General features: G+C 38.6%; 1 protein-coding gene across 1 annotated transcript in view; it reads right to left on the bottom strand.

Annotated features, from left to right (window-relative positions):
* BLMH (bleomycin hydrolase) overlaps positions 1–12,481 on the bottom strand; it is a 44,834-nt gene that overhangs the window by 26,736 nt on the left and 5,617 nt on the right. Inside the window, exons 5-6 of the mRNA XM_063450040.1 lie at positions 11,021–11,109; positions 8,897–8,989 (exon numbers count right to left, since the gene is read on the bottom strand). Coding sequence (XP_063306110.1) covers positions 8,897–8,989; positions 11,021–11,109 — 182 coding nt within the window. The remainder of the gene's footprint in view (positions 1–8,896; positions 8,990–11,020; positions 11,110–12,481) is intronic.

Here is a 12,481-nt window from a genome sequence, read left to right as displayed (position 1 = left end):
AATGTTTAAAGCCTGTACACCATCATACCCCATGTGGAGGGTGTAAAGGCTCTTAAGGAGATTCTAAGCTCACCTACTTCTGACATAGGTCCCCCAATTGACTATCTCATAGAATTTCTGTTTGTCGCTCTAACCTTCAATTATTTTAAGTTTGAAAACAACTTCTATCTACAACAAGCAGGGAACTCGATGGAGGGGAGGGTGTTGGCACCCTCATATGCGAATGCCTTTATGTATTGGATTAACAAAAATACATTTTACATCAAGTACAAAGTGAAGACATTGGAACAACTATGATTCGTGGATGACATCTTCCTCATCTGGTGTGGGACTGCTGTAGAATTGGGTCAGATGGTAGACAAAGTCAATCAGTCCCCACTTCCTGTTAATTTGAAACTTGTTTGGCATCAGTCATCTATAGAATTTTGTATGTGACTGTTTGAGAGCCAAGGCGCATTGGGGTATACATTGCACCGGAAGCAAACAGACCATAACACCTTTTGTTGGCCTCCAGTTTTCATCCAGAACACCTCTTTGCCTATATCACAGTTTGAGGGTTTTGAGGTACAATAGTGAAACTATCACACGAGAATCACAAGTACAAGATATGTGGAATAGGTTCCTTGCTCGAAGATCCTCAAATCCTGGCGATGGCCAAAACCAAACTACAGAACTGTGGTCCCGGGAGAACCAAAAGACAAGACAAATATCCAGCTGAAAAAGATGTTTCTACCAATGACTTTTCACACTGGAACAATGAAGATTAGACAATCTTTTCATAAACATTGGGACATTTTAAGTTTGGATAAAAATGTACCACCAGTGTTTCTGGAATACCCCATTGTAAACTACAAGAGAAACAAAAATCTCAAAGACCTGCTAGTACAAAGTGATCCAGTCCATTGTTACAAAGAAAAAATGCCCATCATGGTCAAGAAAGGATGTTTCAAATGCAGCGGCTGCATCATGTGTAGCCACATTTATTTATCAAATATTTTACCAGGAAAGATACATTGAGATTTCTCTTGTTTTCAAGTATGTCCTGGGTCCACAAAACAATGCAGTGATACAATAGGGTACAATAAAATACAAAAACAATATATACAAAATTTAACATAGAACAGGTAGGAAATGTATAAATCAACCATGACAGGTGCATTCTGTTTTGAGATATGTAGAGATGGATCTCTTTAAGGACTTTAGGCTTGGGGAAGATTTGAAAGTGTGCGGGAGGTCGTTCCATAACTGCAGTGCTCTTTAAGAAAAGGAGGATCGGGCTGCTTTCTTTTTGTATTGAGGTAGACTAAATAAAGTGCTGGTACTGGAATGGAGGTTATAGGAGGTGGGAACAGCCATGGAGAGCATTCTGCTCAGGCAGAGTGGGAGCTTACTAGAAAAGCTCTTAAACACAAGGCTGGAAAGATGAAGGGTGCGTCTGGATTCCAGTGACAGCCAGTTTAGTTCTTTTAGCAAGTCACAATGGAGGGTCCTGTAATTACATTGTAGCACAAATCATGATGAGTGGGTCCTCATTTGCACATCCACACAGTGGCAAACTGAACCCCTATACAACAGCACATGACATGTACCACAGATTACATCATTTATATGATCCTTGTGGACTTTCGTAAGTGGGTAAGACCAACCTTAGGTGCTGCATAAGGGGGCTCTGTTCAGGGCATTGCTGTTCACAGCATTTGGAGATCAACGGACTGAAAAACCTGTAGTAAACATCGTTTGCCTACCCTTAGACTCAGGGCCATTTAGTACGGTCCCCCCACTATCTCGTGGAGGGGATAGGTCTAAAATCCTACTACAACGTAAGCGAATTGCATCCATCACTTGGACACGGTGGCCCCCAAAGGACTTAATTAAAATTTTATTTACTCTATGTTCCTTTGATGTATGATTGTAATGTTTTTCTTGCCTAGTGTATTTTTTTTTTTTACCTAGTGATTTTTGCTTTGCATTTCTTTTTTCATAGTTTTCACTTATTATCTATTTTTTTTAGGCTTATTTTATATAAAATAGGTTATATGTTTATTCCTAGAGTACTCTTACCATATTGTTTGTACACATACTTTTTCCTTTGTTTTTATCCTTCGGCTGGCTGATAAATTTAGTCTGTTGCCAGTACATATATTTTTTTGGGTTTATTTATACATAGGATTCCTTGAGTTTATATCTATCCATTTGGATCTGGTTAAAACATTTAGCCTGGGATAGAGAGAATATATATATATATATATATATATATCTCTATCTATATCTATCTATCTGCCAAATGAAGCCAGCACTCAAGGACTTGTAAAAAACTAAAAGGGTTTTATTCCATAGAACTTGTCAACGTTTCAATTTACATCAGCAAACTTTCATCAGGACATCAATCCTATGGCTCCCTTGATAAAAGCATTTTTGCCAAACGTTGGGGGTGCTTTGGTGATTGACTCCGTCCCTGCTTCTCACTGGGTCTGGTATGCTTGATGTATTTTTTACTATGTGTACTTATATTTGTGGGATTGCATTGTATTGGTATCTCATTGAACTACTTATTGTACTGATATTTTGCTATTTTTAAATTACGCTTTTGGCGTTTATGATATGACTTTATATCTTGGTTTCTCATGTAATGAGATATTCCAGTATTGTGTACCCACTGAATAGTTTTTTTTTGTATAAATATATATATATATATATACTTATGGTTGTGCTCCTTACTCAATTTGTATGTGGAATAGGCAATAACAGAGTTTCATCAGTCATGTATTAAACAATTAACACTGATAAGCAAGATAATTATGTGAAACTTGGAGCTGAGGAATATGGCGTCTTTGCTGGTGCGCTGCTAGTTTCTGCTCCAAAATATAGTACGTTTCTTCAAGCATTGATCATGTGTATATAATGTAAAAAAAAAAGAAAAAGAAAATTATTATCATGCTTGTTAGTCACAACTATCATGGTCACGTGATGTGTGAATAAGCAGCAGATGATTAGTAGGCAGAATCACAAGAGTGTGGATAAAGCTACTGGCTGTGGGACCCTGGTGAAAAGAGAATGCCCCGGTTTAACCCAAAAGCCTAGCCTACCCAGCAGATGAGCACAGGTTTTTCTCTTGACAATTCTTCCTCCCACCATGCTGTATTATATGGTTGCCAAGCACTGAGAGGCCATGTGTTGCAAAAATAAGCAGGTTGTATGCTGTGTACATTCTTTACATTAGCGTGGACAGATCTCTGCTCACTTTCACAATATATCCTCAGGAAAGCCTGTAAGAATGACATGTTTAACGATATAGGAGAAAACCGTACCTGACAATTCCATAGGCCGTGGGGTAATACTGCAGATGAAGCCATAACAATCTTTTATTTCCTTTTCTTTATTGGATCTGTTCAGTTTACTACTAGAGTGGTGAGATGGGTAATGCATTTATTAGGCTTCTGGCATTTTTCTTCTTGTCAGGGCCAGGAACTCTAGTTTAAAAAGGACCACCCACTCCCATAAAGCACTTTAGCTTGTTTAAGTACTTTATGGGTGATGACTATCTATTTAAAATTCCACTTTATAAAAAAGTATAGATTTCTATAGGGGGAAAAAATAAATGCACTTTTATAATGAAATTATGCAATAGCTCCCTGCAGAGGTTTGCACCTCCTCTTCTTGAGCGCACCTACCTTCTCCCAAATTCCTCCTCAAAGACCTCACATCTGACCAGCGTTCTCGCTGAACACTGATGCAGTGCACATAGGTGCACATGAACAGACAGACTTAGAGGCTACAGGTTACTGAAAGTCACTTCTGACGAAGAAGAGGGCTTGCAGAGGCTGCAGTTATAAGAACTGCAGCTTTTGCAAGCTCTCTGTAGATAAACTCCCAATGACAACAAGCAGCAAAAAAAATAGAGTAGATCTACTACTATTCATATTCATTGGGGTATTTCTATTAAACAGTGATCAGGTGAGGCAGTGTACATTAAGATACTAAGTACAGTACACAGCAGTGTACATTAAGATACTAAGTACAGTACAGTACTCCAAGAGGGTTACAGCATGGGAGGAGCCAGAGAAAGACACTAAAGGAGAGACTAGATAGGTAGGAAGAGAACCAGGAAGGAGCTCGGATAGAGTGGTAAGGCAAAGGGTGAGGAAGAAAAGCAGCAGAAAGATCAAGAATAATTAGTAGCGAATAATGGCTTTTATACCACTTATTCTACATAAGGAAGCCACTCCTGTGTAGCCATGAGAGAATAAGGATAGTGATGGGGACATTAGAGAGAGCGCCAGGGACAATAAAATCAAGTAACTATTTTTCTGTCTTGGAAATGTATGGGTTCCATTAAGTTTCTTGTCACCATGACTATGTATCAGAAGAATGGTGGTAGATAAACGTGTTTAAATAAATGGGGAAAAAGTTACTGATCAGAACTTTAAAACTAGCTTACCATGTACTGGGTGTATATTTTCCAAGTAATTAAATAATTTTTTCCCTTCCGATGAACTCATAAGAAATATTTGATGCAATACAAAGTTTATAAAGCTCTTGGGACCAAATCTGGTACTCAAGATAACGTCCCATGCAGGGTTTTGTCACAGTCAGAAACATCAAAATTATGAGCAGCATAAACCCAATTTAGATCACATTGTTTACAACTGAAATGTGGTACCCATGATTAAAATGTTTATTAACCCCTATGGACCAATCACATGCCAAGCATGTCCTGATATATAGGAACATAATCCTGGTCAAGTGGTGAAGTCAAAGTCACAATTGGAAAAAAGAAGTCCTTCCCAGTCCGAAGCAACTTTCCAGTAACTAAGAATACATTTCCTCTGTCCTCATCACTATTTTTCACCACGGTGATATCTACAGATTGATCCTCGGTACTGTGCCAAGCATTCTACTATTACAAAAAATAAAAACGTCTTTCCAACAGCTATTGTAAAGGGTAGACAGTAGCTCATTTTGTTATTACATCGGTTGCAACTTTTACTGGCTGTATTTGCACCAACCTTCCTCTACTAAAATCTACTCCCTCCATTATATCTTTGGATTTCAGGTTATTTTCACCGCAGTCTTTTGTGCCTCTGAGGCTGATAAAAAGTAGTACTATTAATATGATTAACAACAAGATCTATTCCCAAATAATAATATTGAAATAAATAAAAACATCTCAAATAATAATATTGAAATAAATAAAAACACCCCCCCCCCCCGAAGTCTATTTTTCTTCCTGATTATGAAGGTTAGCAAAGATTGTCATTTCCTCCAGGCAGCTGGTCCTAATGGAGGAGCATTGGAGACCATCAGCACAGCTCTTGCCATAATTGGCCAAACAAATTGTCACAGAGAATTATTATTATTATTATAAGTCAATGATTATCCATTACAAGCCATGAACAACAACTCTGCACAAAATAAATAAATAATACATTCCTTTCAAGGAATAGATTACAATAAAATTAGATCAATATTATTGGACTACTCTTTGTACCTGAATGATTGTCTCCTGATTTAAATGTGACATTATACACCAATACTAGAAATGTGTAATAGCACCAGAGAGTTATTTTAAGTTTTTAAAATCAGCTTCTGATGGAATTGGAAATCTTTATAATCTTTTTAGAATAATATAATTGGATATGAAAATAAATGCTCATGACCTGACACAGTGATTCCCAAAACCAGTCCTCAAGGCATGCGTAACATTTAGGATTCAGGTATTACCCAATTGTGTCTGAGGTGCCCAAAAGGTAGATTCCCAAATGTTGTAGAACTACAACTCCCATGATGCATTGCATACTTTTAGAATGACAAAGCATCAAGGAAGTTGCCGTTTTAAAACATCTGGGGATCTACCTGTTGGGCACCTCTGTCTTAGACAACTGGGTAATCCCTAAATCCTGGACTGGTAGGGGAGCCACTGATCTAACATGTTCACACTGTTACTATACAAAGAACACACAATCCTCTCTTTCAAACTAGCCTTTTTTGTATCCAAAACACATCATGAAAATGTCATATCAGATCAGACAATTCGAATTTAACCTTAGTTTAGCTATGCATCATAGAACTTCTACTTTAATAAAAACCTCAACAGTGGCTTTTCTGCATTAAATAAGTATAGCAAATACCTATTCCTGTGCTGCCCTCTGCTTGTCAGAGTTTGGAAGCACATTGGTTACTAGTCTGACATGATACGATGGGAACAAACATTTATAGAGTGCTCAAATTTCCAACTAGCCATCGGCAAGTAAAATAGCAATGGAGAGTAGAAATTCACCTGTGGTGAATGCTATGGCTTGCACTGGCCAGTAACTTTTAAGGGCTGGCTAGTAGCATAGGACGACAAATAAATATATATATATATATATATATATATATATATATATATATATATATATATAAAAGGTTTTATTTAAATTTTAATTACACATTATACAAGGATTGTCTTCTCTGAGTTTCCTTAGCAGACCACAAAGACTGTTACATTAATAATAATTCAATAAAAACAAGAAAATACAGGTATAACAAAATTATAAGACATTCAAGGAAAAATACAGATAAATGCAAAACCATTCATAAAATAAAAGTGGACTTCAACATACCACTGAACCCTACACTTACAACTGTCCTGCAAGATAGTCCAGTCTAAGAGACTTCCAGTTTTAGGTAAATTATGTAAATTGTGAAAAAAAACAAAAAACTGAGCAGAAGTTGCCTTAGTTAAAGGGTTACACTTAGAAACTATCTGTCCCCTTACCTAGAGCCCTGCTGGGATCCAATGCTCCCTGGCGGTCCAGTAAAAAACCTCTGGCTTCTGCAGAATACTCGGCCAGTGACATTCATTGGCTCAGAGTGTCAGCTGACCACACTCAGACAGTTAATGATTTCTGATGACAACCTAATGATGCTTCTGGAAGTGAAGTCACACCCCCGGCAGGAAAGGGATTAAACTCCAAATATGCAGTGTTTGAAAGCAAAACATTGCGCATACAGACTCCAAGCACCATGACCACTTCAAATCACTGAAGTGGTCATGGTGTTTGGAGTAAGTCTTTAAGCAGACACCTCACTTCAAATTGATCACTGGTGTAAAAATGTAAATAAAGGGTTATGCCAAACACCATGATCTCTTCAGTGATTTGAAAAGGTCGTGATGCCTGGGTTCTGTATGTGCAGTTTTGCTTTGAAATGCTGCAAATACAGAGTTTAACCACTCTGCCACTGAAAGGGCAACTCCACCTCTAGCAGAATCACTGGGGTATCAGCAGCCAGCCCAAAACTAGAGTTCTGGGATAGCCAATGTCAATTCTGTACAACTTTCATTGCACATAGTTGTATTTATTGGCCAAGGGTGGCCAGCTAACACCAAAGAATAATGATGGCTGTGGCATCCGGTTTCTGCAGCTCTATTATAAGACACCCAACAAACTAAGCCAACTAAACCGGCAGAGAGATCTCACATCTCCACAAATAGCTCAACCCCAACCAGACTTGTTTGGAGGAAATCATCATTCAAACATGTACATTGTGGTCTTGTTTTCTTCATAATCTTTATTGAAAGATTTTTTGGGGTTTATATACAAAGAATAAGAACAGTTATGAAGTCCGAACAAGACCTATCTAACTAGATATAGAGAACATCAATGGAGTAAGGCTTTATCATTCAATTACATTCAAAAATAATATTGTCACATGATATACAGCAATCATGAATGCATACAGTAAGTGGCAATAGTTTAACTTGATCAACAAGAGGCTGTTGGCCTGTCCCATGTTCTAGCAATCTAACTCAAGTTAGTATTTCTGTTTATAATAAATTAACCCAAATTATTTAAGTAAACATTCTAAACAAAAATTCTAACTTGAGTTAGATTACAAGATATTCAGGCCCATTCCATGCAGACCTTACATACTGTTAGAGAGCAGGGCACCTTAGATATATATTTGTCAAAAGACTGTAGTGTGTTTGACCATAAAGGCCTCCAAAATTTGGGAGTGAGGGTTGATTCACTACAAGCTTCTAGTTTTATTAAAACCTTGCTTTTTAAAGGGGAAAAGGGGCTTCATTAATTTTTGCCCTCAGAGCTTAGGATTTCTAGTTACACCCCTCGCTTACTCAAACTTACCCATATTCAAGTCAACATATCTATAGCACATCGGGCTCTTCCTAACCAACATGCACAGAGCACTACACCCCCTCTAGAGCATAAATCCCCCACTACAACCTTCAGGAATGTATTTGTTTATGTGAGCCAACTCAAAGCACAATTTAATGGATACATTATCCTTGAGGCTGTCCCCATGAACAGTAAGACATTTGAACCAACGTAAAAAAAAAAAAAAAGTTGGTGCCTACATTGAAGATTGGATTTAGCACTGATGGGCATCCCTAACTCAAAGGAGAAGCTGCCTTCAAATCCAGCACTGTTGGTGCCACCCTAGACATTAGTTTAAGGAGGACTCTATATGCATATATAAAAACATACAACTGAAACAAAAAAAACTCTGTAAAATAAAACAAATATTACACACATGCGTGCGGCACATAAACCACTTTGGCCAGGTGTATGAAACCTTTGTCATCACTCCAGATATGGAGGACAACATGTTCTCTGGTGCCTTGCCTGCATTATGGCTAAAAGCATTATGAGAATTGTAGTCCACAACATCTGGAGTTACGAAGGTTGCCTATCCCCGCCTTAGGCACACAAACGCACACATATTTGAGTGTACACATTCTGTAACTTACCACATTTAGATAGCACAATATAATGAGAATAAATAAGCACATTTCAAAAATGTAATTTATGCCAATTGTTGATGCCTAATGCCACTGGGTGTCTATGACATGACGTACAAGTAGTTCTGACAAAGTTTTTATTTAGAGATGACCTACCTCCTCAATCATTGTGTCAACAGCTGCTGAAAGTTCCTCTTTTGTACTGCCACTGGCTACCATGTTTCTCAGACGTAAACAATACTCCCTCATCTGCAAAAGGAAAAACAAAGTTAATATGCGCATTCCTTTTTAAATGCTTCCATTTTTACATACAGAATTCTATGCAATGTCCCTGGCACACAGGTATACCAACGAAATTTGAAGGAACTGCATTGATCCAGTTGAGCAAACACTGAGTGCAACCAGGGGCTAGCACAATCCCCACAAGAATAAATCCTCCCCACCCCCAAAAAAAAATAAAAGTCTAACCCCTCCAAAGCTCACAGAATTTGCAAAGCTGACAAGTTCTACCACAATGTTCCTGAATTGAAGTTTATAACTTGCAAGGGTACATAAATTCACATTTACCAACGACCAATAATTAAATTGGCATGCCTTTGGAACAAATCACAATTCCAAATCACAAACTGACAATCCTTGCAAAATCTAGCAGATCTACCACAGAATGGCTGAAAAAGTAAAAAAAAAATAAAAAAGTGTTGTAGATGCCCAGTCAAAGTCCAGACCTTAACCCAACTGATGTACATTGTGGTCATGTTTTCTTCACAATCTTTATTGAAAGATTTTTTGGGGTTTATATACAAAGAATAAGAACAGTTATGAAGTCCGAACAAGACCTATCTAACTAGATATAGAGAACATCAATGGAGTAAGGCTTTATCATTCAATTACATTCAAAAATAATATTGTCACATGATATACAGCGATCATGAATGCATACAGTAAGTGGCAATAGTTTAACTTGATCAACAAGAGGCTGTTGGCCTGTCCCATGTTCTAGCAATCTAACTCAAGTTAGTATTTCTGTTTATAATAAATTAACCCAAATTATTTAAGTAAACATTCTAAACAAAAATTCTAACTTGAGTTAGATTACAAGATATTCAGGCCCATTCCATGCAGATACTGTTAGAGAGCAGGACACCTTAGATATATATTTGTCAAAAGACTGTAGTGTGTTTGACCATAAAGGCCTCCAAAATTTGGGAGTGAGGGTTGATTCACTACAAGCTTCTAGTTTTATTAAAACCTTGCTTTTTAAAGGGGAAAAGGGGCTTCGTTAATTTTTGCCCTGAGAGCTTAGGATTTCTAGTTACACCCCTCCCCTTACTCAATATATATAGCACATCGGGCTCTTCCTAACCAACATGCACAGAGCACTACACCCCCTCTAGAGCATAAATCCCCCACTACAACCTTCAGGAATGTATTTGTTTATGTGAGCCAACTCAGGCAGGACCTGTACATAAGAGCTGTACATAAAGAAATTCCAGCAAACCCAAATTAACTAAAGCAATGTTGCAAAGAAGAGTGGGCCAATATTCCTTCTCAACAATGTGAGAGACGGATAAAGTACAGAAAACAATTACTACACGTTATTGCTCCTAAAGTTGTTTCTACAAGCTTTTGAATCATAAGGTGTAGCTAGTTTATCATGCATGGCTTCTCCATTTTGGCTTGATTTTTGTTAAATATATCATGATATGGTGTAATATGTCAGGTTGTGTGTTGTTGTTCATCTGAGGTTGTATTTACCTAATTTGAAGACCTGCTAAGATCTTCAAATTGTTATGTCCTGATATGTAAAACCATAGAATTCAAAGAGGGTTTTACTCTTTTTTCCCCATGATTATATGGGACTGGCCATAAATAAAAATTAAGAAAATACGTCACTCTAGATAGAAAATAAAAATATTTTTTTGGGCATAGTTTATAAACAAAGCAGTGCACAGCACAAAAAAAAAATAGTTTTAATGCTGTTGGTACCCTTTAAGACAGAATATTATCGGGACACTGAGCACCATAACCACTACATAACACTTGTCACATGACACCAAGTAAGCAGACACTGATTGTCAGTACACTCAGAGGCAACTGCTGCGCATACTTTGTATGTCCACAATGTTTCTCTATGAGAATCATTTGACTAGACACAGATTATGAAGCTTGATGATCCTAGAGGGCTGTGTGAGAAACCTGCCGGGGTGCTGAACCAATCATGTGGCTTTAAAGCATAGCACAAGTCCAAAAAGGTTTGCATTTATGTCATCACAACATCACCTTGTGGTTCAGAATGTCATTCATTCTTCTTGAGGCCTCTGAAGTGTGAGATTCAGGAAAGCATTTCTTTGGGACAAGACCATATTTTTCTAGAGAAAAGAGAAAAAGAAAGGCAATTTCACTATATGACATTTTAAAATTACAAAAAAACAAAAAAGCACACCACACACACACTTGTCAAAAGGTCAACTTGAGCATAAAATAATAGATGATCAATAATAATGTAAGAAATGGTGTCAACAAGTCCTAAGACTTTATGTTCCTCTTGGTAAATATAGATAACAAATAATGATGCTATATAAAATTGCTAAAAATAGTTGGTGGAATAAAAATGTGTAAACAACTCCACACCACCTGTAAAGTACTGTAAATATTTTAAATCTAAAAACATAATTAGGCAACTACACACCTATGTGTTGGACCCTCACACCAAACACATACAATAAATCTAAAACTAGATATACATACATTAGCGGAGCGCCCTTAAAAAAGTTACTAACCAGAAACCCAGGATCACATGGAAAATAATAGATATGTATATATATAAAAAAATAAACAAAAAAATACTGAAGCACTGTAAAATAAAAAATCAGTTCTAAAAAAATAAAAAGAAGATTAGACCCGCTGACAGGGCACCAAACCACCAGAAAAAGCACCAACCGGCACCTCTAAATAAGCGTGAAGAGATGGGCCGGAAAACTAAGAAGCCCAAACCTGACAAGCCCCGGTTAAGCGGAACTATTGGTGACTTCTGGCGGCAGGCCTGCAACGCCACAGGCTCCAAAATGGCCGACTACGCCGACGACTACTCTGAAATGTCCGACGATTTAACAAACGGGCCTGACTTACACTGCCCGCCCGCCCAAACTGCTCCCGCCCAAGCAAGCGGACAACTCACCCGTGACCACCGCGGTGATGAAAGAATTGCTGGCGAGGTTACAACTCACCATACAGGCGGACATGGCCCAGATCAGGGGAGACCTGCGGGGCCTGACCACGTTGGAAGCAGACACCCACCGCAACACACAGGAAACATTGCGGCTACAAACAGCTGTGCAAGATCTGCAATTACTGTCCCGCACAACAGACCAACGATTCGCTGACCTTGAGGATCAGAGGAGAAGCCTGAACATTAAGATCAGGGGCCTCTGAGAGGATATCCCGGAAGCAGAGGTACCGCATTTCATGCGACGCCTGCTGGCTGCTCTGCTACCCGCCAAACAGGCCAAACAGACGACTCGGGGGGGGGGGGGGGGGGGGATGTTCCGCCTCCCACGTCCACCTAAAGCCCCAGCTACGGCACAGAGAGACCTCCTAGTGCGCTTCATGAACCACGGGGACAGAGCAGCGGTCCTCCAGGCGACCAGAACACAGTCACCATACGTGTTCGAAGGCAAACAGCTCTCATTCTACGCGGATCTCTCAGGACCGACACTGGCCTGGCGCCGCACGCCGAGGCCC

The sequence above is a fragment of the Pelobates fuscus genome, chromosome 1, assembly GCF_036172605.1.
Source record: "Pelobates fuscus isolate aPelFus1 chromosome 1, aPelFus1.pri, whole genome shotgun sequence".
NCBI lineage: Eukaryota > Metazoa > Chordata > Amphibia > Anura > Pelobatidae > Pelobates > Pelobates fuscus.
Note: the sequence above shows the minus strand (reverse complement) of the source record. Positions and strands in the feature narration are given on the sequence as shown.